At 46.7% G+C, this 23,797-nt stretch overlaps 1 protein-coding gene across 1 annotated transcript; it reads right to left on the minus strand.

Moving 5' to 3' along the window:
- Positions 1-18,460: 18,460 nt before the first annotated feature.
- On the minus strand, positions 18,461-23,591 carry LOC311235470 (trafficking regulator of GLUT4 1-like; the record flags this gene model as incomplete). The annotated part of the gene is made up of 3 exons (XM_084322933.1): positions 18,461-18,607; positions 22,152-22,450; positions 23,360-23,591. The coding sequence occupies 3 exons, from the start codon at positions 23,589-23,591 to the stop codon at positions 18,461-18,463; spliced, it is 678 nt and encodes a 225-aa protein (XP_084179059.1).
- Between the last annotated feature and the right edge of the window lie 206 nt (positions 23,592-23,797).

Genomic DNA, 23,797 nt, shown 5'->3' on the forward strand with positions numbered 1-23,797 from the left:
GCACAGCCTGTGGACCAGAGCCCAGTCCAAACCCTACCCATATGCTGATGGTGTTGATGTGGAGTCATCTGAACAGATTATTTCACGGAGGCCAACAGAGTCTTTGATTAAGGATAGAGTTTACTGAGAGCATGACATGTTGCAACATAGAGAGACCTATAGGTTACACTAGTATTGATTGAATTGATTGAAAAGTTTATTAACAGATTGCAGAATGGGTACAGTACAGTACAGCTCAATACATACAATTGTTAAGAGGATGCAGACCTGAGAAAGACTTTCGTCTTGTTTCCATCAGGTTCCCCCATTTTCAATTCATCATATGACACACATGACATACAGATAGACAGTACTGCTACATCTATAAATTTATGACATACCAGATTTTCAAATACAGTACTGTTTGTGATACTAAAAAAATCCAGAAGAAGAGTATATACATTTGACATAGAAACTGTGCATTGGGGGAGGTTGGGTAGGTGGGGTGGGGCTGTACATTGGAGGTGGGGGGGGGGGGGGGGGTTGGGTAGGGCGGGGACACTGTACATTGGAATACTGACATACATTTGACATGGAAACTGTACATTGGAGGAGGTTGGGTAGGTGGGGTGGGGTTGGGTGGGGCTGTACATTGGAATACTGACAAAGCCATGCTTGGTCTTTATTGTACAACTGGGTTAGGACATTTGTAGGGGCCAGTTTTGAATTGCAGTCTCCCGTAGGTGTTCTTTGAGAGTGTTTTTGAAGGTGGGTAGTGATTTACATTCCTTTACAGCTTTGGGTAGGGCGTTCCACATTGTTGTGGCATAATTGCGAAACGTGTTTAGTCCCTTGTTTGAGCCGAATCTGGGTTTTACATGATTTGTGGAGCTCCCTCTGGTGTTGTGATCGTGGTATTCACTGACCTTTGGGAAGTATTTTGACATGTACATGGGTACCTTGGTCGTGTAGTGTATCTTGTAGACCAGGCCCATTGCAAGTTGCTGTACTCTGTTGTCTACTCTAAGCCATCCTAGGTTGGCAAAGTGTGCAGGGGTGAGGTGGGTTCTAGGAGTCAGGTCAAGCAGTAGTCTGACTAGTTTGTTTTGAGATGTTTGTAATTTGGTTTTTAGTGCCTTTGAGGTGCTTTGGTACCATGAGGTGCAAGCATAGTCGTAGTACCCTTGAATGAGTGCTCCTGCCAGAGTCTTCAGGGTATTCTTGTTTACCAGGGAGGAGATCCGGTACAAGAATCGAGTTCGTTGATTGACTTTTTTTATTACATTGGATGCTATTTTGTCACAGGAAAGATTAGCCTCTAGGATGGAACCCAGGTAGGTAATTTCATCTTTCCTTGTGACAATATTGTCACCCACTGTAACTGAGAAGCCGTCTGTTTTGCTGAGTTTGTTATTTGAACCGAAGAGAATGGACTCTGTTTTGCCCATGTGTAATGATCGTTTGTTGTCGGCGAGCCATATGCAGATTTTGCCTAGTTCCGAGCTGAGGGTTTTTTTCAACCTGTAACTTGTTCTTGTCAGAGACCAGCAGGGCTGAGTCGTCCGCAAACAGGAACAAGTTGCAGTCACAAGCTGACGACATGTCATTTGCATAAATTAGGAACAGTAGTGGTCCTAGTATGCTTCCTTGTGGAACACCACAGTTCACTGTGAGGGGGGGGGATAGGGTACCGTTTACCTCCACCATCTGTTCTCTCCCCTCCAGGTAGGATTGTATCCAGCTCACTGATAAACTATCAAAACCAATTGCTTTTAGCTTGTCAATCAGAATGGTGTGATTGACAGTGTCGAAGGCCTTTTGTAGGTCTAGCATGACCATGCCGCAGTATTTGCCCGCGTCCACCTCTTGCTTGATGTGGTCGTTCAAATAGAGAAGGCATGTGTCAGTGGAGTGGGATGTTCTGAAGCCAGATTGGAATTCGTAGATTAGATTTTTATCCGTAAGGTACTTTTCGACCTGTTCGTATACTATTTTTTCCATGACTTTCGAGATGGATGTAAGGATAGAAACAGGGCGGTAGTTGCCTGGGTCTAATTTGCTGCCCTTTTTGTGCAGGGGTGTTACTCTCGCTATTTTGAAGTCCTTGGGGACGTGTCCCTGTTTTATGGAGAGGTTTATTATGTGTGTGATGACTGGGGTGATGGCGGCTGCTGAGTCTCTGAGGAATTTGGAGGGGATGTTGTCATGGCCAGTGGCCTTGTTCGGTTGGAGGGCGCTCAGTTTATTGAGTACCTCATCTGTAGTTACCATTTCCAGTTTGAAATCGTCTTTGTGGACGCCTAGGTTCTTGTAGTATGCTACTATGTGTTCTACCCCATACTGCCCTGAGTGGGAGGGTAGTTTGTTTACCAGTGTTGTGGCTATGTTTGTGAAGAAAGTGTTAGTAATGGTCCTATAGCGTAGATCTCTATAGAATGACATGTTGCAACATAGAGAGACCTATAGGTTACAGTAATGGTCCTATAGCGTAGATCTCTGTAGAATGACATGTTGCAACATAGAGAGACCTATAGGTTACAGTAATGGTCCTATAGTCTAGATCTCTCTAGAGAGACCTATAGGTTACAGTAATGGTCCTATAGTCTAGTTCTCTCTAGAGAGACCTATAGGTTACAGTAATGGTCCTATAGTCTAGTTCTCTGTAGAGAGATCTAGAGGTTACAGTAATGGTCCTATAGTCTAGAGATCTCTGTAGAATGACATGTTGCAACATAGAGAGACCTATAGGTTACAGTAATGGTCCTATAGCCTAGATCTCTGTAGAATGACATGTTGCAACATAGAGACCTATAGGTTACAGTAATGGTCCTATAGCCTAGATCTCTATAGAATGACATGTTGCAACATAGAGAGACCTATAGGTTACAGTAATGGTCCTATAGCGTAGATCTCTGTAGAATGACATGTTGCAACATAGAGACCTATAGGTTACAGTAATGGTCCTATAGCCTAGATCTCTGTAGAATGACATGTTGCAACATAGAGACCTATAGGTTACAGTAATGGTCCTATAGCCTAGATCTCTGTAGAATGACATGTTGCAACATAGAGACCTATAGGTTACAGTAATGGTCATATAGCCTAGATCTCTGTAGAATGACATGTTGCAACATAGAGAGACCTATAGGTTACAGTAATGGTCCTATAGTCTAGATCTCTGTAGAATGACGAGCTAACAAAGTATTTATACAGGACAGTAGACAAAACAAGTGGTACCTTGACATACAGACTATGAGTTATAGATATGATATATGAGATTATAGATATGAGAGTATGTGTGTATGTGTGCAAATATGGTATGCAGACGTGGATGTGAGCGTGTTATGTGGAATATGGGTGTGTATGAAAGAGAGAGAGAGGGAGGGAGGGAGAGAGAGACTCGTGACTCGACTTGGACTTGAGCACTGACTGCATTCGGACTCGGAAGGTGCAGACGAGGACTTGGACTTGTTAATTGATAAATATATATATATATATTTTTGTAATAGGCCCTAATAATTTTGCATAAGATATTAATGGCTATATTAATACCGTAACATTATGTAATTCCGTGCATGGGCAGACACGTGTGTTCCACAACGCATTTGTTTGGCTATTGTGTCACAAAGTAAATAAACACCCTTTGAAATGGTGTCATTTCTGTTTATATTGTAGACCTTTTTTTATTTGTATGTCAGCTCTTTGACTGCCAGAGTGGAGTGGCCTCAACCTTGATGACTTGGACTCGGGCTCTTCTTTGGTGACTTGGACTTGGACACTGGAGACTCGACCTCGAGATTTAGTGACTCGACTACAACACTGGCCTCCGTAAATGTCCAAACCCCCCCTCCCACTCACCCACCCCCTCCTAATGTACAGTTTCCTCCCCCTCATATATTATCTGTTAGGATCTCTGTTTTAACAGTACTGTATATCTGCATATCTTGTATGTCACAAATGTAACAGTACTGTATACCTGTATGGCATGCATGTCAGAAATGTCATGATATATATCTGTATATCAGTATGGCCTCCGTAAATGTCAACCCCCCCCCCCCTCTTAATGTACAGTTCCCTCCCCCTCGTATGTATATATTTTCTGTTAGGATCTCTGTTTAATAGTACTGTATATTTGCATATCTTGTATGTCACAAATGTAACAGTACTGTATACCTGTATGTCAGAAATGTCATGCTATATCTGTATGTTGCGTATGTAATAAATGTCATTATGAATTGAAAATGGGGGACCCTGATGTAAACGAGACGAAAGTCTTTCTCTGGTCTGCATCCCCTTAACAATTGTGTGTATTGAGCCGTACTGTATTGTACCCATTCTGCAATCTGTTAATAAAGTTTTCAATCAATTAATCAAAACACTGCAGTCACGTTGGTGCAATAAAGAACATGGAACCCCAACTGTGTGGTTTATGTATTTGTCTATTTTCAGTGTTTGCTCTTTGGGCTCAGCAGCTGCCCTCCTTGGCTCTGATGTGTGCTGCATACTGTACGCGCCTACATCCCTGCTGCCCTGTGGCCCTCCGTGTCTGTTTATTTACATGCGTGTGCTTGTTTAACCCTTTCACCACACCATTCTACAAAGGGTTAACACGTTCACTGCCCCCTGTGTGTGCAGCTCAGCAGGGACGTGCACAGGACTTTAGAGGGGCAGGTGCTCAAAGGCTGAAAAGGGCACTACACTTGTGTGTATATATAAACCGAGCGCACGTAGCGCGCGTGGGCGATTTTCAAGGGCCCTTTCCGGGCGGGGAGCCCCCTTTTTATGCTTTTTGGGGTTTTTTGGTGATCAAATATTGAATATTGAACTATAATAATCAGTGCAGGAGCTCACTTATCCTTGAAAGACACTTTTATCACTGACTTAAAAGGCCCACACATCTCCATAAATGTTCAGGGGGGAGGGAATAAGTGCTTACCCTACAGACCCCAAGAAGTGCTGTATATTCTGTATTGTTTAATATAAATGCATTTTTTATTCCAATCCCGATTTGTATTTGAGATTCCCAAATCCCATCGGACTTGACTTCTTCGTGTCCCTCAATGAGTGTAATACCAGCATTCAACAGCGGTTTCTATCATCATCATCATCACCACCCACGCTATGCATAAAATATATAGGTCCGCGGAGAGGCACGCTGAGGAGGCCGTGCAAACTGCAATGGAATATGGGGCATCTCTCTCTTTACCTAATATTTTGATTATATCCTGACATTTTTCAGTTGGAAGGGCAGTCTATATGCGTAACGGTAATTTTTTTATTTTTTTTTTTTTTTTCAAAAAGGGCACTTTTTTGATGAGGCTCAAAAAGGCAGGTGCTCAGGCACCCCTTGGCCTCTATGTGTGCACGTGCCTGCAGCTCAGTCAGAAAGAGGTGGAATCTGCCTTAATTCTGAAGGTCAAAGGTCAGTGACTGGCTTCCTACAACGTCTGTAGGCTTCAGTAGGATTAGGGGCCGATCACATTAGACGCACCAAAGAAGCTACTTCCCCATTAACTGTGGCAGCCTTGATGTACGGCTGTGCGCCTCGATCAACACTAAGCCACAAACACAACCTCCTGCAGCAGAAGGTCTATACCTCCTGGTTTCTGGCAATGTTCGTTTTAAGATAAATGTTTAAAAACAGCTGCTCTTACAGAAACAAAGGGCTGAAGGCCACAAAAAGACAGTTGTAAAAGTCTCCACAGCCAGTTCCACAGAGGAGCACTTATTTATAGGAACACGGCAACATTTTGGGAAATTAGCTCACCGTCTTCTCCACAGAGAGACAAGAAGATAGATACCAGATTACTCTCTGTGCGTTCAGTAGAAAGCTATCTGGCTGCCCGTTAGCCTAGCTTAGCACAATGAATGGAAGCGGGCAGTGCCGGTTAGCCTAGGCAAACTAACCCCTTTCCCAAAGGCTAACCGGCACTGTCCGCTTCCATTCATTGTGCTAAGCTAGGCTAACGTGCAGCCAGATCATGATGTCTTTCTCTGGTCTGCATCCCCTTAACAATTGTGTGTATTGAGCCGTACTGTATTGTACCCATTCTGCAATCCGTTAATAAAATGTTCAATCAATCAATGGTAAGTGCCGTAAGTGGTAAAAATTGCATTTATATAGAACTTTTATCCAAAGCGCTTTACAATTTCTGTTCCTCACATTCACCCGTTCACTCACCGACGGCAGAGGCGACCATGCCAAGGTGCCAACGGTTAAGTATCTTGCTCACGGACACTTCGACACGCTGCCCGGGAGGAGCGGGAATCGAACCGGGGGCCTTCCGACCACCAGACGACCGCTCTACCTCCTGAGCCACTGTCGCCCCCGATGTGATGGCTTAGTCCTAAACCGACACCGAATGCAAAATTGGAACAGGCTACCGTGGAGAGCAATCAGTGCAAAACATGTTATTGTAATGGGTCAGTAAAACAGAAGAGATTGAAACGCATGTTTTATATGTGGGGACTTCCACACCGCCTCAGGTTAGATTGAACGAACACAGAAGCAATATAAAGCCGGCCGACATTAATTCTCCCGTGGCGTGACATTCTAATGAAATGGATCATAAAATCAGTGACCTCAAGTGTATAGGTTTAGAGATGGTATATCTTAATAGAAGGGGAGGCAACCATGAACAACTTCTTTTGCAGTGGGAATGTGTATTATGGATTCATCGGCTCCAATCGATGTATCCATCTGGTATGAACGAAGAGTTTAATTTGGCTCCATTCCTGTCGATCACAGCCTAGTTAAGGCTCGTTTGTTGCAACTATTCATTACACACCGATGAAGGCCGGACGGTCGAAAACGTTTTTGAGTGTGGTCCCTACCCCCTTTATTGTGACTTCCACACCGGCCACATGTCCAGGGAAGGGACATTAAACTATGTCTCAAGCAGGGCAGGCCTTCTACCTTGTAAATGGTGTGGCTTATATGGACAGTAGGCTATATCTAGGAAGTGATTCCGATTGACCAATGCTGAAATCTACAGATCGACAGCAAACATCTACCCTGCATCAAAGAGGATCACCCACTGGACCAGAGAGATTTAGGCTGTTCAGGTCACAGACCGAACTCTCCAAACATGAATCATTTTCCGACGTCACACTTACAGACTTACTGTCAACACGAATCGACGAACACATCGTTCATATTTGAATCATATGAACCGGGCGGTGCGCCCTGAGTTATTAATGCAAACTAAGCCCGACATTAGATTGGATTGTAAAGCCATCACTCAGGGCTCCATATCCCCAGAGCAGTATTTGCTACACAGGCGGCCAGGTTGATGGTTATATATCCCGGCCGGCACCACCAGGCCGACTCACAGCCATGGCCCGGCGATCCCTGACCCACTTATGGCAGCCAGACGGGTCTGTCTGGTAGACCTGTGTGGCTGTGCATAATGCTACTGTAAGGGCAACCTAACAAGAAATGTTGCCAGTGAGGGAATACTGGGTGAAGCTCTTTCCTACGCGTGATGCTTGTTGATAATAAAATGATGTCTTCTCCTTGGTTACTGTTGAGTTTTTATTACTACTTGCGGTGTGGACAAATATAAGCATACAAAATAAACTCAAAAAGTGACTCAATATAACTGAAAACAAACAAACGAGCACGGTAAAAAGATAGTGTGGCTTCCCTGTGATAATTACCCAATTTCCCTGCCGCTGCACACCTGTGAACACATACATATAGATTGCACCTGAGCGCACATGAGCCCCGCCTCCTGTGCCCACTGCCAGCTAATTGGTCAACACTTTCATGGTGACACGGTGCCTTCATACAATAACATAACGTCAGAAAATCATTAAATTGGCTACAACAGCTACTTTGAAATAACTCTTGAATATGGCTACTTTCATAATGGGATTTGTCTTCTATGACACCGTTTCAGCGATGTTCCCGGCTTATGATAAGAACTCAACATTTAGTTTGAAGCAGTGCGATTTAGTGGATTCATGTGCTATAACATACAAAACTCGTACTTGATTTCACATTAAAAAAAAACTTTCCATATGGTCTATGATAATAAACTTTATTTGTATAGCACCTTTCATACAAGAATTGCAGCTCAAAGTGCTTCACCGCAGAAAAAAGACAAAATGAGACAAAAAGTGCAGACATATAAAATCAGTTTTTCCACATTAGGATCCAACATCAGGCCACCTTGTTTATGGTTTGATTCTATTGCAGTTTTAAAATAGACATTAATAAAGAGTAAAATAGTGCAATAATGCAGTGCAGATTTGTTCAGAATTATAACAGTTTAAAAGAGTCTTTATCTTCCCTGTTTGATATCCACAGTTTAAAAGCCGACAGTCTTCCTTCCTGTTTGATACCCACTTTGACCCTATAATGTGTCCCCAACCTCTTCCACAAAGAGTGGACCTTGTTTAGACCGGCCTTTGTTCAGCTAGTCTTTCATCCCAAGTATCGCTAGTGATTCTGGTATATATATATATATATATCTGTCTGTACAGTTCCTGCATGTAATCCTTTTATCTGTAGATACTATATCTAAATTATATCTGTATTCTGCACATATCTCTTAACTACTCTTACTAGTTATGCCGCTGGCCAGTATGACTTACTACCATAGTGTATTTATACCTGTAAATATAAATGTGCTAGTAATAGTGCTAATCAGATGTACAGGTATAAAGACACTATGGTAGTAAGTCATACTGGCCAGCGGCGTAACTAGTAAGAGTAGGTAAGGAATATGTACAGATATAATTTAGATATAGTATCTACAGATAAAAGGATTACATGCAGGTACTGTACAGACGGATATGGATATATATATATCTACCAGAATGACTAGAGATACTTTTGGTTGTTGGTGAAATACCCCCTTCACAGGATGAAATGTCTTCCTCATCAGAGAGACTGACGTCATTAATCCAACCTCTAGCTGCTGGGCTCCTTCTCCACTGGTCTACAAGCTCCTCCTCCACTGGTCTACAAGCTCCTCCTCCAATGGCCTACAAGCTCCTCCTCCACTGGCCTACAAGCTCCTCCTCCACTGGTCTACAAGCTCCTCCTCCACTGGCCTACAGGCTCCTCCTCCACTGGCCTACAAGCTCCTCCTCCACTAGTCTACAAGCTCCTCCTCCACTGGCCTACAGGCTCCTCCACTGGCCTACAAGCTCCTCCACAGGCCTACAAGCTCCTCCTCCACTAGTCTACAAGCTCCTCCTCCACTGGCCTACAGGCTCCTCCTCCACTGGTCTACAAGCTCCTCCTCCACTGGCCTACAAGCTCCTCCTCCACTGGCCTACAGGCTCCTCCTCCACTGGCCTACAAGCTCCTATTCCACTGGCCTACAAGCTCCTCCACTGGCCTACAGGCTCCTCCTCCACTGACCTACAAGCTCCTCCTCCACTGGCCTACAGGCTCCTCCACTGGCCTACAGGCTCCTCCTCCACTGGCCTACAGGCTCCTCCTCCACTGGTCTACAAGCTCCTCCTCCACTGGCCTACAAGCTCCTCCTCCACTGGTCTACAGGCTCCTCCACTGGCCTACAAGCTCCTCCTTCACTGGCCTACAGGCTCCTCCTCTACTGACCTACAAGCTCCTCCTCCACTGGCCTACAGGCTCCTCCACTGGCCTACAAGCTCCTCCTCCACTGGTCTACAAGCTCCTCCACTGGCCTACAAGCTCCTCCTCCACTGGTCTAGAAGCTCCTCCTCCACTGGTCTACAAGCTCCTCCTCCACTGGCCTACAAGCTCCTCCTCCACTGGCCTACAAGCTCCTCCTCCACTGGCCTACAAGCTCCTCCTCCACTGGTCTACAAGCTCCTCCTCCACTGGCATACAAGCTCCTCCTCCACTGGCCTACAAGCTCCTCCTCCACTGGTCGACAGGCTACTCCTCCACTGGCCTACAGGCTCCTCCTCCACTGGCCTACAGGCTCCTCCTCCACTGGCCTACAGGCTCCTCCTCCACTGGCCTACAGGCTCCTCCTCCACTGGCCGACAGCAGGAAGCTCCTCCTCCACTGGGTGACAGCAGGAAGCTCCTCCCCCTCCACTGGTCTACAGCAGGAAGCTCCTCATCCACTGGCTGACAGCAGGAAGCTCCTCCTCCACTGGCCAACAGCAGGAAGCTCCTCCTCCACTGGCCGACAGCAGGAAGCTCCTCCTCCACTGGCTGACAGCAGGAAGCTCCTCCTCCACTGGCCAACAGGCTCCTCCTCCACTGGCCGACAGCAGGAAGCTCCTCCTCCACTGGCCGACAGGCTCCTCCTCCACTGGCCGACAGCAGGAAGCACTCGTCTCTCAGCTTAATTAAGGGGCTTTTTTGTTTTTTCAGCTTGTTCTTTTTCTTTCACGTTTTAATTACTTTCTTTTTAACATCCTTGCACTCTATTTGATGTTTTTATATGTGAAGCACTTTGTGACCCTGGTCTGTGAAAGGTGCTATATAAATAAACCTTACTTACTTACATCCTGTGGAGACATAATACATGCGCTGGTCCACTGAACGCGTCGCATCTGCTCACCGTCAAAACAGACTAGCACCTCCTCAACCATTAAAGGCCCAATCAGTGGTTCGCATAAACAGAATGCGCGGCGGCACCAAAAATAAACTCAAAAACAGAACTGTTTTCATTCTGCCGTTGACACGAATCAACTGTGACCGTTCTCTTGATACAAGGACTAACGCCAGACAACGGGTCAATATGAGTTTTTAAATTACATTGGTTGTAAAACGGTTTGTTTACATTGGTTAAGGTTTGTTAAATGGTTTGTTTACATTGGTTAAGGTTTGTTAAGGTCTGAATTTAAACGGATCTATATTCAGATTCACAGCGAGTCAATAGAGTTAAAAACTGGCGCATTTCCCATCTAGAGATCAAAGTCTTCTATAATGCATCATGGATTGAGCCTTTAAAGTCCCTCCTTTCACACAATCGTGCTCCTTACTCGTTCCATCTTTTAAGACCATAATAATGAATGGTGCGCTTTACAATTTATTTTGTTGCCCACATTCATTCACAGACGGCGGAGGTGACCATGAGGTTCCAACCTGCTCATCGGGAGCAGTTGGGGTTAAGTGTCTTGCTCAAGGACAGGCTGCCTGGGAGGAGCGGGAATCGAACCGGGAACCTTCAGACGACTGCTCTACCACCTGAGCCAGTCACCCTACAGCACCATCATTCATTCATTCATTCATTCATTCATTCATTCATTCTCACACACACACACACACACACACACACACACACACATACATACATACATACATACATACATACATACATACATACATACATACATACATACATACATACATACCAATAATATACCAACACACAGACTTCATGCAATGTGTCTTTATTAAGAATGTGCGTTGGAAGCATACAAGCACAGTACATATTATTTCTAACGCCAGGCTATCCTTGTGATTTCAGATTTGACCTCTTTATGTTGCCATACATCAATGAAAAACCACAGCATGCCAATAACCACAGAGATTATAGTAACCAGTGGCAACGCAGTGACCTCCAGGAGGCCGACGGCTTGTCTGCATTGGAATCACTACTTAACGCTAACTCAATCAATCAACGATAGACAGTATAGAGGTTAATATATGCAGAGTGTACCGACTTGCCGATTACAATGAAATGCAAACATCTACATAGTAACAGAGGAAAATGTCTAATAACAATAATAATCAACGTAGAAAATGTATTGTAGGTACTAGGTATTGTAAGATTGTTGATACTTTTTACTAAGTTGTGTCGCGTAGGATCTTTAAACCAGGATCCCAAAACAAAAACGAGAGAATTGATTTCCATTTTACATTCTTCATTCAACCCATCGTGTTTTTGCATTATAGTGGCATTTGTAAGAAAACACAGATCAGAAAACAAGCCGTCATACACGGGGAACATAACGACCAAAACGCGGGCCAGTTCACTAGAACCCCCCCCCCCCCCCCCCCCACCATAGTAGCTGTGCGTTAAAGGAGCACTTCACCAAAAAAACAATGCAGATTTATGATCTTGCACGTAATCTCACACGCATCCAAAACCTCTAAACAGTTTTGCACACATTCATCGAGTTTGACCGTTACGGAGTAAATTAGTTTTAATATGGCCACCAGTGATGTCATCAGGGACATTTAATCCTTGTATTGTGTTAATTACATCTCAATGAAATAATAAGGCAACAGTTCCCCATAAGACTAGCTATATTTTCCTCGACATCATTTCATAGAGCTGTAATCAACACAAAATAAGGATTCAATGTCCCCGATGACATCACTGGTGGTGGCCATATTCAAACTCACTCTCAATAACTGTCAAACTAAATGAATGTGTGCGAGATTATGTGCAAAATAAAATCGGCACCGTTTTTCTTTTTGGTAAAGTGCCCCTTTAACGATCACACACACAGACGTCTCAGATGGAACATTACAAGAAGGCAGAGGAGCAGAAGACTGTGAGTAAACCTCTGGTGTCGCAGGTTTTAAACTATTTACACCGAAGGTCCACTGTGGCTTCTGAGCCAAACATAGTGTCCCACAAATAATTCATCGACGCCCGTCATGCTGCTCTAAATGGAGAACAGCGCGGGTAACGGCACTGAACAGCAACAGACGCTGAAGAGCAACAGACGAGTAATTGGCTTACACTAATTTACAAAACCCTCCATATTTGATACACCCGTTAGAATTGTCATCTACTCCCTATAACACCAGAGTTGCTCACCATATCTCTATAACACCAGAGCTGCTCACCATATCTCTATAACACCAGAGCTGCTCACCATATCTCTATAACACCAGAGCTGCTCACCATACCTCACTAGATGTTTCCCGTGTTAACACTTCCTTTAGACCTTTAGACCCAAAGTTTGTTACGGGTCGCGAAGCTGTCGGGTACCTTCACATGGAGACCCATGTTACTGACCAGACACTCTATATCAGTGATGGCTGTTTACTGCAGAGTGGAGGGACTGGGAGACCCATGTTACTGACCAGACACTCTGTATCAGTGATGGCTGTCTGACCCATGTTACTGACCAGACACTCTATATCAGTGATGACTGTTTACTGCAGAGCGGAGGGACTGAGAGACCCATGTTACTGACCAGACACACTATATCAGTGATGACTGTTTACTGCAGAGTGGAGGGACCGGGAGACCCATGCTACTGACCAGACACTCTATATCAGTGATGGCCGTTTACTGCAGAGCGGAGGGACTGGGAGACCCATGTTACTGACCAGACACTATCAGTGATAGCCGTTTACTGCAGAGCGGAGGGACTGAGAGACTCGTGTTACTGACCAGACACTCTATATCAGTGATGGCCGTTTACTGCAGAGCGGAGGGACTGGGAGACCCATGTTACTGACCAGACACTATATAAGTGATGGCTGTTTACTGCAGAGCAGGAGGGACTGGGAGACCCATGCTACTGACCAGACACTCTATATCAGTGATGGCCGTTTACTGCAGAGCGGAGGGACTGGGAAACCCATGTTACTGACCAGACACTATCAGTGATGGCCGTTTACTGCAGAGCGGAGGGACTGAGAGACTCGTGTTACTGACCAGACACTCTATATCAGTGATGGCCGTTTACTGCAGAGCGGAGGGACTGGGAGACCCATGTTACTGACCAGACACTATATAAGTGATGGCTGTTTACTGCAGAGCAGGAGGGACTGGGAGACCCATGCTACTGACTAGATACTCTATATCAGTGATGGCCGTTTACTGCAGAGCGGAGGGACTGGGAAACCCATGCTACTGACCAGACACTCTATATCAGTGATGACTGTTTACTGCAGAGCGGAGGGACTGGGAGACCCATGTTACTGACCAGACACACTATATCAGTGATGACTGTTTACTGCAGAGTGGAGGGACCGGGAGACCCATGCTACTGACCAGACACTCTATATCAGTGATGGCCGTTTACTGCAGAGCGGAGGGACTGGGAGACCCATGTTACTGACCAGACACTATATAAGTGATGGCTGTTTACTGCAGAGCAGGAGGGACTGGGAGACCCATGCTACTGACTAGATACTCTATATCAGTGATGGCCGTTTACTGCAGAGCGGAGGGACTGGGAAACCCATGCTACTGACCAGACACTCTATATCAGTGATGACTGTTTACTGCAGAGCGGAGGGACTGGGAGACCCATGTTACTGACCAGACACACTATATCAGTGATGACTGTTTACTGCAGAGTGGAGGGACCGGGAGACCCATGCTACTGACCAGACACTCTATATCAGTGATGGCCGTTTACTGCAGAGCGGAGGGACTGGGAGACCCATGCTACTGACCAGACACACTATATCAGTGATGGCCATTTACTGCAGAGCAGGAGGGACTGGGAGACCCATGTTACTGACCAGACACTCTATATCAGTGATGGCCGTTTACTGCAGAGAGGAGGGACTGGGAGACCTGTGTTACTGACCAGACACTCTGTATCAGTGATGGCTGTCGGAATGTAGAGCTACTTAACACTTATAGCATCTTTAAATAAAGGTTAATTAAATGTTTTTATAAAAACAGACACAGGGACTTCCAGTAGCTTTGGCTTCTATTTAGTTACTCTGGCTTTACTGGAGATGGTTTCTAATGATACGTTAGAGATACTTCATTACAACCTGCCTCATTGTAAATGAGTTCAAAGTGGCACCAAATGTCTATGGACTGGGATAGATGGAGGTTGTCTGGTGAACGAGACGACGCCCAGCGGTTCCTGCCAGGATGCAGGCGTAAAGCCACAGTACATGTTACTGCAACCACAGTACAGAGACTATTTACTCTGTTAACCAAATAATGATGCCTGTATCCAACACACACACACACACACACGCACGTGCGCACACGAAAACACCATCTGTCAATTGTGGCTCAGTACTCAGTAAGAGCAATGAAACTGCTGGTTCAAAATCCTTCTTTTTTTTTGCAAATGCTCCTTTACAAAGTTATCAAAAGGTCGACTATACAGGAAAACGTCGTCTCGCGATGACGTAGCGTTTACTTTACGGACGTCGGTCAAATAACTGCCTTTTTTCTCGGCTCACGCCGTCCTTCCAGAAAGGGCTCCGTGGTGCCGGAACAGATCTGAAGTCACAGGAGGGCAGACGAGTAAATCCATGTTCCTCGTCCACACAGAGGGGTTTGGACTCGCCGGGATCGTCTGATCGAAAGCCAAGAAACTCCACGTCACACAAGCGAGAAACTTTCCCTCTGGTTTTTGTCTCTTTTGGCACGTCGTCTCCCTGTCTGTCTGTCCCCTCCGTCCTCCGTCTGTCCCCTCCGTCCGTCCGTCTGTCCCCTCCATCTGTCTGTCTGTCCCCTCCATCTGTCTGTCTGTCCCCTCCGTCCATCTGTCCCCTCCGTCCGTCTGTCCCCTCCGTCCGTCTGTCCCCTCCGTCCGTCTGTCCCCCCGTCTGTCTGTCCCCCCGTCTGTCTGTCCCCTCCGTCCTCCGTCTGTCTGTCCCCTCCGTCCGTCTGTCCCCCCGTCTGTCTGTCCCCCCGTCTGTCTGTCCCCTCCGTCCGTCTGTCCCCTCCGTCCGTCTGTCTGTCTGTCTGTACCCTCCGTCTGTCTGTCCCCTCCGTCCGTCTGTCCCCTCCGTCCGTCTGTCTGTCTGTCTGTCCCCTCCGTCCGTCTGTCCCCTCCGTCCGTCTGTCCCCTCCGTCCGTCTGTCTGTCTGTCTGTACCCTCCGTCTGTCTGTCCCCTCCGTCCGTCTGTCTGTCTGTCCCCTCCGTCTGTCTGTCCCCTCCGTCCGTCTGTCCCCTCCGTCCGTCTGTCTGTCTGTCCCCTCCGTCCTCCGTCTGTCTGTCCCCTCCGTCTGTCTGTCCCCTCCGTCTGTCTGTCCCCTCCGTGTGTCGGTCTGTCTGTCCCCTCCGTCCGTCTGTCCCCTCCGTCCGTCTGTCCCCTCCGTCCGTCTGTCCCCTCCGTCCGTCCGTCTGTCTGTCCCCTCCGTCCATCTGTCCCCTCCGTCCGTCCGTCTGTCTGTCCCATGCGTCAGTCCGTCTGTCTGTCCCCTCCGTCCGTCTGTCCCCTCCGTCCGTCCGTCTGTCTGTCCCCTCCGTCCATCTGTCCCCTCCGTCCGTCCGTCTGTCCCCTGCGTCCGTCTGTCCCCTCGGCCCGAGACGTCTCATCATAATCCCTTCCAGTCTCACAGCTGGTCGTAAGCCTCCCTTTCATCCACCCACTTACTCGCTCGCGCTCAGATACAGAACAGGCGGGTCGCGGGGAGGTTACCCACGGACTCCAACCTAGAGAGTATCTGGAGAAATTTAAAAAGGGATCTCTGAAATGCATTCCTCCTGTGCGCTTCCAACTCACACCCCCCCCCCCCCCCCCGAGCGGTCTCCCGCGCGTCCGGAATGGATTTTAACGGCGGCTTTCCGACGCGTCCTGTCGTCTGGGGCGCTGAGGGATGTACTTGGCAGACAGTTTGTTGGGCCTGGCGTGTGGCCCTCTCCACGCCGAGAGGCAGGTACTGTCACATACATCACCACGGCGCCACCTCAGTCCTGCCAGAGCAAAGTCACGTCTCGTCGTTAACGCCGGAGGAGCCGCTCTCGGGTCTGAGAGCGGCAGACGACGAGGTGGATTAGTCCGGATTGTTTATTATTCTCCGCCTCGTCCGGCGGCCGGAGTCCAGACGCAGAGCGGCGTCTTGCATATTTAATTTTCTCCAATCAGGATAAAATATTTTTATAATAATAAAAGGATTCATATAGATTATAGAGGTAAGTATGTATATTGGTCAGTCTGCCGGGTAATGACTTGGCGGGAAGGAGATGGGGGCGGGCGGGTGGGGGGGGGGGGCGGGTGGGGGTGGGGGGGCAGTCGCTCGTCTTCAGCTTCCAGCCGGGACCACGCTCAGGTTTTCACGTTTACTGGGAAAAAAAGATGAAAGGGAAAAGAAAAGGAAGTCACGTCAGCTGAGCAAATTACTATTCAGCAGCTCAACATGGAAGTAAACACTTTAGACAACAGAGCCGTGATGTAATCAAGGCAAACAGAACACATGCTGGGCCCGCGGGGCCTTTTGAAGAGAGATGTTGGCACAATACAACCAGTCTCCGATAAAAGTTAATTAGGACATCTCTAGGATTAATGAGACCCTGCGGGAGGGTGGGTTTGTACGTAAAACAGGAAACACCACACCACTAAGAATCTGTTTGAGCTTCAGTGAAAACACCACTAAGAATCAGCTTGAACCTCAGTGAAAACACCACTAAGAATCAGCTTGAACCTCAGTGAAGACATCAAACAGACAAAAGTGTGCTTGAGCAGTGAACTAAAACATTATAATCAAATTGCTCCTGGGTAAAATCATTTAACTGACTGACCCTCTTGTGTATGTTAGGACACTAGGGAACAATCCCTTAAAATGACTTAAATCACTTGAAATTGATCTATGCACACACCCCCTACAATGGGTACTTAGTTAAAAAGCAATGCAGACCACTTAAACATACCTTAATCTTAGTCGGGGGTTAAACACCTCATCAGGGTAATCTAAGGGGTTGGAATCAGTTTTTCTTAAAGGTAGAATTCGCGGCTTTTGCAAAAAGAAACGTGGACTTCGTTAATGCAAAATTCTACTTCATTTTAGACGCATAATATTTTCCCCTTTACTCCACAAAGTAAGCACCGGTTTGTAAAGCGACTGGGTCGGTACCGGCAGTGTGACTGCATGTGCAGCACGCTAGCATCAGGTCTACGTTCTGTACGTTCTGTAATCAGGAGCAAGCGAGAGCTCAAGGGAAGCCTTTACCCCCCCCTTCAGGCAGGAGGCTGCGCAGCATCCAGGCAAGAACCCCCGAGGCCCAGACTGAAGAACAGCTTCTTCCCGGATGCTGCGAGACGACTGAACAGTTCATCTAAGCTCATCACTGCCATGCCTCTGCACACTGCACCGTAGCACCTTATGACATCCATCTCTTTTAATCTTTCAATGAGTGAATCTATTGGTCTTATTGAATTAAATCAGTTTTACTGAATTAGACTAGGTTTCTTATTTTGGATTAGTTTGCTACTGAATAAATTCACTGTTTCTATTGACCGTTTTTATTGAATGATTAGGTTCTACTGGATTTTATTGAATCCGTTTGTATGTCAGTCATGAGGATCAGTATTTTATGTATTTTTTATTATTTATTTAGTGTATATCTAGCATCAAATGGCTGTAACTGAGACCCGAGTACTGTGTCTCGTGCTTCCATGCCAATGGAAAAATTACAATAAACTTAACTTTGACTCTGTTACAGTAACTGCTGAGAACTAAGAAAGACGGCTTAAGCTTAGAAACACATCGAAACAACAGTTCTACACCAAGATGCAGTATTTACACAAACAAGTCAGTTTTTCGGAAGCCCTTCAGAGTTGTGTAAATTATTTACGTTGCGTTTTTCATGCCTCATCTAAAAAAAAGTAACAAAATGGGAGCCAGGGGTTGAAGGGTCAAGGGTCAAGGGGGTGACTCACTGGCCAGGTTGACGATGCAGGCGACGATGATGAGGGTTCCTCCCACGAGCGACACCACCGAGAGCAGCTTGGCCACGCGGCCCAGCCGCCGGGCGCCGTCCAGGTTACCCTGCTCCAGGCTGTTCTTGGACTGGGACCAGAGGAGAGGTTAGCAGGGTGTGATCCATCATGTGACATCACAGTGCAGCAGGGCTCGTCATCCCGGGGATGATAAAATATGTATTTGGGACAAACAGAAATCCTCCTCGGCATGCAAGTGGGACGAAGGGGATTTTTTTTTACTTGGAAATGTCAATTTCCAGGATAGCCAACTGTCAGTGCGCATATCACTGCAGTGGCACAAGACCACTGCACAAGACCCGTGACAATATCAGAATGTTTAATTGATTAGTTGATGCTCGCCCCCTCGCTGTCTTGTTCTCTCACACACACGGTATTAAAATAAGAAAGGTGTTTCAATATTGTTATTGTTTTGGTTGTTTTGTTGTTACCCGTTGGTCTAATGTGCCTATTGTTAAAATAAATAATTATTTCAAATATAAATACAATTCTTTATTTCCTAATCATTTGAAGTGTTTTTTTATGGCAATAACAACTATAGACGACAAAACAAAAGTAAAGAAACGACATTTCGATTTTTGGGACGGTTTACATTCACTTTGGGACGGTTAAACATTTATTTCGGGACGGTTCTGGGATGGTGGTGAAAAAAGTGAGTCTGGAGCCCTGCAGTGCAGGGTGTGATACATCATGTAACATCACACACAGAGCAGGGTGTGATCTAGGGCTGGGAATCACCAGAGGCCTCACGATACGATATTATCACGATACTCAAGTCACGATAGTATTGCGATTGAAAATATATTGCGATATGCAGAGTATTGCGATATTAATATTGCGATTTATTACCTTTTTTCAACTGCAGAGTAAAACTTTGTCAACATGTTTTATCTAATAGAGTTTTGAGTCCATTCATCTCACTTCAATCATTTTTATTGCAGCAAATGGGATTTTTTCAAGCAGACAGACAGTGTGTGTGTGTGTGTGTGTGTGTGTGTGTGTGTGTGTGTGTGTGTGTGTGTGTGTGTGTGTGTGTGTGTGTGTGTGTGTGCGTGTGTGTGTGTGGACTACTGTACCATTACAGGTATTGAAATGAACAATGCAACTTCCTTATACAAAAAAAATAATAATAATAATAATTTGCATAATAAAATATCGATACTTGGCGTCCTTGTATCGATACAGTATCGCCACGCAAAGTATCGCGATACCATACTGTATCGATATTTCCCCCCACCACTGTGATCCATCATGTAACATCACAGCGCAGCAGAGGCCGTCTCTGGACAAACCAGGACAACGGACGACGGAATCGCTGACCGTGTGGAAACACGAGGCGTTCTGAAATGAGAGATACGTCTCTGAATAATATGAAAAAGAAAAGCTTTGCACCCATATATCGGATGTCGCCCGGTTGAAGACGTGGTGCGGAACGGTCAAAAGATCCGTTTTAATTAACAACTCTCCCCAGTTGAGAAGGCAGAGGAGTAAGACTTTAAGCCGCACTAGCCGGAGCTGAGGCCCAGAGAGCTAAGTGGGACAGATGGCGACGCGGACAGTGAGAGTTCCCAGTACAGGCGGTTTCTAGGGGGAAAGGTCCCTTTAATGGTTGTTCTGTGGACTGGCTCTGTGCATCTCGATGACTTGCCAGGTCATACATGTTAAAGGTGCTTTAGATCATTTTTTTTGTAATATACATACGTGTATATATATATATATATTTTACATTTTATTACTGTATATTGTCGGACTGTATATTTCAGAATGTACAGTATATACATATTTTAGAACGTACATCAGACTGTATTTAAATTTTTATTCTTATTCTATTTTTTGACTTTTGCCTAACTAAATGTTCATTGTGAGCGATGTGTGGTGCTGAATTTCTCTCGGGATCAATAATATATCATACATATATTTTTATTTCTTTATTTCGCACCATTTCAGCAAAACAGACCCACAATAAAGTACTTCTATTCTATATATACATTTGATCATAAATAATACAATCAGAGCTTTTAGAAAAATGCAGAATAAAAGTATTGCCCCCCCCCCCCCCCCCCCCACCCCCCCAAGAAAATGATTGATTAATTTATCATTGGCGTGTCCATAATTAATGTTTACATGTTGCAGGCATGTGATCCCCTCCCTACTTCCCATGTGGAAGGCACCCGATTGGACAAACGACACTGCCGGTGCTCTAGTGGGACACCTAGTGGCCGAACGCCATCTATACAGCACCTTTAAAGGAAGAAAGACCGTCAGGTCTACTGTTTAAACAGTAATTCGGAACTGCACTATTGCATTATTCTTTTTTTTTTATCCACTTTTTCTCCCATTTTCTATATTTTCTCCCATCCCAATTTCGTATCATCCAATTCAACCCTCCCCTGTCACGAACGCTGTTTCTTGCCTCCCACAAGCCGGCTGCAATGTGGACTAAGTCATACATAGCACAAGTCCCCTCCGGTACTTGAGGTAACAGCAGTCGCATCTTTTCACCTGCGCAGCTCGATCTCTCAGTGGCGAGGAGTAACGCGTGGGAGGCTCACGCTGCCCCCGACACTTCCTGATTCTACTGCGCAGGCGCACCAACCGACCTGTAGGAGTCGCTGTCCACAACGCCCGATCCCCACCCATCAGTTTCCCACCCCCTAATACGGGCAATGTGTATTAGTACGGACGACCAGCTAAACTGAAAGCAAATGTGGAGCGCTGGGCTCGAACAGGCAAGCCCAGCGTCTCCAGATTTCGTGGCGAGCGCCTTGCCCACTACGCCACGTAGCCGCCCCCACTATTGCATTATTCTATTCTACTTACCGTTTTATTGAGTTGCACTATTTGCTCTTTTATTATTTGAAAATTGTCTATATTATGTGTGACGATCAAGCAGTACACAGGGAGGCCTAGTGGGATGTTAGATCATAATGTGAAGAACTGCTTGATTTTGTGTTCCATGTCTTGTTTATTTAGCAAATTTTATCTTTTTTTTTATTCACTTTTTGCTGCTGTGAAGCACGTTGAGCTGCAATTCTTGTATAAAAAAATAAATTTTTAAATAAATGATTATTATTATTATAATTTTTTTTTTTAATCTTTCTTCCCCTCCTTTTTCCCGATTTTTCTCCCATCCCACCCTTCCTGGTTGTTGCGTACTTTCCCCTACTGTTGGTCCGGGAGACCGGAGACTGTCACATGCTTTCCTCCGACGCATGTGCAGCCTGGGGCAGGCCAACCTGGCCGCGCAGGTTCTCACCGGGGAGAGTGTAGCGTGTGGGAGGCCACACCATCTCTCCTTAGTTCCAACCCTTGCTGAGCAGGCGCCCCGACCGAACTGTAGGGGTCGCTGTCCACAACGCCCAGGACCCACCCTTCAGCTTTCCCACCCTCTGATACAGCCAATTGTATCAGTGTGAGAGGCCAGCCAAGCTGATAGCAACGCCGGGAGCTGGATTCGAACAGGCAAATCCTAGTGTCTCCCGGTGTTGGTGACGAACGTAATCTCCGTGCGCCACCTGCCCCCCTATTATTATTATTTAACCGGAACCATCTCGGATCATAGGAATCAGACTTGATTTCTTAAAGCTAAAAGAGAGAGAGAGAGAGGCTCTCACCATGATGGAGTAGACGAAGCCTACGATGTTGATGGGCCAGACGGGGCAGAAGCAGGCCAGCACGGCCAGGAACAGGTAGTCCTTGGCCTTGGTCCGGTCTAGCGGCGGGTTGGTGGCGATGCTGGAGTGGCGGGACAGCGAGGGCCGTGGGGAGAAGGCGGTGTATCCGATGGAGCTGGCGCGGCTGCCCTTGCGGGTCTTGGTGCCGTGGTGCGAGTAGGAGATGGAGCGCTGCCTCCGGGGGGGCGTGGAGACCACGGGGGAGGTGGGCTCGGCGGAGGACGGGTGGATCCCGTTACCTGGAGGAAAAACACCGGAACAATGATTACACGCTGGGAGAGTTCATGATGGTAAAATGGCTGCTTTTTTTATATAGCGATTTTATCCAAAGCCGCTTTACAATTTGTTCTTCACATTTGACCCATTCCACCATCACACACCGACGGCGGAGGCAACCATGCAAGGTGCCAACCTGCTCATCGGGAGCGATTAGGGGTTAAGTGTCATGCTCAAGGGACACATCGACACGCTGCCCGGGAATCGAACCGGGAACCTCCGGATTGCCAGACGACTGCTCTACCTCCCGAGCCACTGTCGCCCCGGGAGCTAGAGCGCTCGTCTGGTATTCCCGGAGGTTCCCGGTTCCCGCGCTACTCCCGGGCAGCGTGTCGATGTGTCCCTTGAGCAAGACACTTTGAGCAGGTCGGCACCTTGCATGGTCGTCTCCACCGTCTGTGTGTTTTTTTTTATCCGATGATTTAATGAGTTGAGGCCCATCTGGGTCTCTTGCCTCTACTCAGCACCTTTATATACACTTTGTGTCACGGTCAATGTTTTGATTTGTTTACCGTTTTTCTGAAATGGTGCGAAATAAAGAAATAGAAATATATGTATGAAGTTGCTGATAAACTAGGTCACGTTTGGGGAGCTCGTCGTGGCTGTAAATGAGGGAGACCTCCATTGCCTTTAGAGTTTAAATAAAGGTTTGAAACTAGGGGGGCAGAGGTGAGTCCACTATTCAACCACAGGAGGGACGAGACGAGGACATCGTCCCAAAACACACGACTGCATCCCGGCAGGCAGAGCGCCGGAATAGAAGATTAATGACATGTGACCCGAGCCCCCGTCCTCTCCTAGCCCCCCCCCCCCCCCCCCCCCCCCCCCCCCCGCCGTGAGGCGCATGGGGAGTAGAACCCTCGACCACTTACTGTTCTCTAGGTTTTCGTTGATGACGATGACCAGCTCCCTGTTGGACTCCCGGTGGGGGGACCCCGACCTGCCGGTCCCGTGGAGGGTCTGCTCGTCCGTGGCTGCGGGAGACGGGACCGGGAGGGGCGCCGGGAGCGGGACCGGGCTCGACAGAGAGTCGTCCTGGTCCAGTAGAGACGGCTGGTCCTCCCCGGGCCAAGTGCTGGGGACCGGGAGGATGTTTGCAGTCATACTGAGAGAGGAGACGGGCCTGTGGTCCTGTCCTCTTCATGCAGCCTGTAGCCAGGCCTGGGGGAGGGGGAGGGGGGCACAAAGATCTAAGCATCAACGTGAACAAAGGCTTATTTTTATTCACCTATTGTTTACGCTCTTTTTGAAATAGTCTTCTGCATCTCTATATGCCTGCTGGCATATGAATCTAGTCTGCCTATGATTAA

This window comes from Notolepis coatsorum (genome assembly GCF_963971535.1).
Source record: "Notolepis coatsorum genome assembly, chromosome: 10".
NCBI classification, from domain to species: Eukaryota; Metazoa; Chordata; class Actinopteri; order Aulopiformes; family Paralepididae; genus Notolepis; species Notolepis coatsorum.